Source organism: Protobothrops mucrosquamatus, unplaced genomic scaffold, assembly GCF_001527695.2.
Source record: "Protobothrops mucrosquamatus isolate PMUCROS unplaced genomic scaffold, P.Mucros_1.0 scaffold44581, whole genome shotgun sequence".
In the NCBI taxonomy this organism is placed as follows: Eukaryota; Metazoa; Chordata; class Lepidosauria; order Squamata; family Viperidae; genus Protobothrops; species Protobothrops mucrosquamatus.
The window spans coordinates 1-1,162 of NW_015430311.1; the positions used below are offsets into that span (position 1 = coordinate 1).

At 51.5% G+C, this 1,162-nt stretch overlaps 1 protein-coding gene across 1 annotated transcript; it reads right to left on the reverse strand.

Annotated features, from left to right (window-relative positions):
* Positions 1 to 6: 6 nt before the first annotated feature.
* LOC107302293 (F-box/LRR-repeat protein 18-like) lies at positions 7 to 685 on the reverse strand (the record flags this gene model as incomplete). Its single annotated transcript, XM_015831391.1, has 1 exon — positions 7 to 685. A coding segment is annotated over exon 1 (679 nt), but the record flags the coding sequence as incomplete, so codon positions are not given.
* Positions 686 to 1,162: the final 477 nt, after the last annotated feature.

The following is a 1,162-nucleotide window of genomic DNA, read 5'->3' on the forward strand; positions in this document are numbered from 1 at the left end:
TGGAACCGTTCATCCAGGAGCGAGGCAGCTGCAGGGCGTCTAAGGTCACGTTCCTGGCCATGGAATCCAAGAGGTTTTTCACGGCGCAGCTCTGGGCGAATCCACCCGGGGCAGAGATGAGGAAGGCGTGAAGCTTCTCCGGAGTCCGGTCACTCAGCACTGCCAAGTAGAGCCTCACCACTTCCTGGTTGACCGGGCCGGGAGCCAGCCGGGCGTAGAAGACCCGTAGATTCTGATAATGGGGCACGTTGCTCTCTCCCACCATGAGCTGTCCCGAGATGATTAAACCCTCCCGGGATCGATCGAGGATCTCAAAGTACAACAGCAGCTTCTCCAGGCTGGTGCAGCAGGGCACCACCCCGTAGGACGGGGTGTAGAGGGTCTGCTTCAACTCCAGCACCCGGCTCAGGGTGGCCTTGCACTCGCTGCTCAAGTGGGAGGCGTCGAACCCGGGATTCACGTCGATGGCCAACGAGCGAAGCTGCTGCAAGGCGGAGAGCATCTTCGAGAGGCGAAGGGAGGTGAGGTGGCAGCCGGACAGGTTCAGCTTCACCAAATTCTTGCAGCGGGTCACTTGGTCGATGGTCAAGCCAGGCAACCAGTAACAGCCGGTCAGGTCCAGCTCCTGGATCCCTTTCCCAATCTCCTTCATCAGCTGCTTCGCCTTGTCTTTGTCCACCTGCATGGAAGCCATCAAGGAGAACTTTAGGAGGTCAAAGGATCCCAGTTAGGCCAGGCCTAGTTTTGAGCATAAAGCGGGACGGAAGACTGAACTTTATGATCACGGGCAGGTCCTAGAGAAACCATGTGGAAGGGCATGAGAAAGTAACCACCACTGACTCTGGTGGAAACACCAAAATCTTCCCTTCCATACTTTTATACATATGTTGTAGATAGCATGTTTAAATGTGTATTTTGAGACAAGCAACTAAATTTCATTTTTAATGTGGTATCTATCTATCTATCTATCTATCTATCTATCTATCTATCTATCTATCTATCTATCTATCTATCTATCTATCTACCTACCCACCCACCCACCCACCCACCCACAGGCCATCTCTGATGTTAAGAGGCCTCTGGAAATCTCTTCAAATCAAACAAGATACACTGCTAGGCGCGTTTATTCTATTTATTATTTATTTGTGTCCCACTTTAGTAT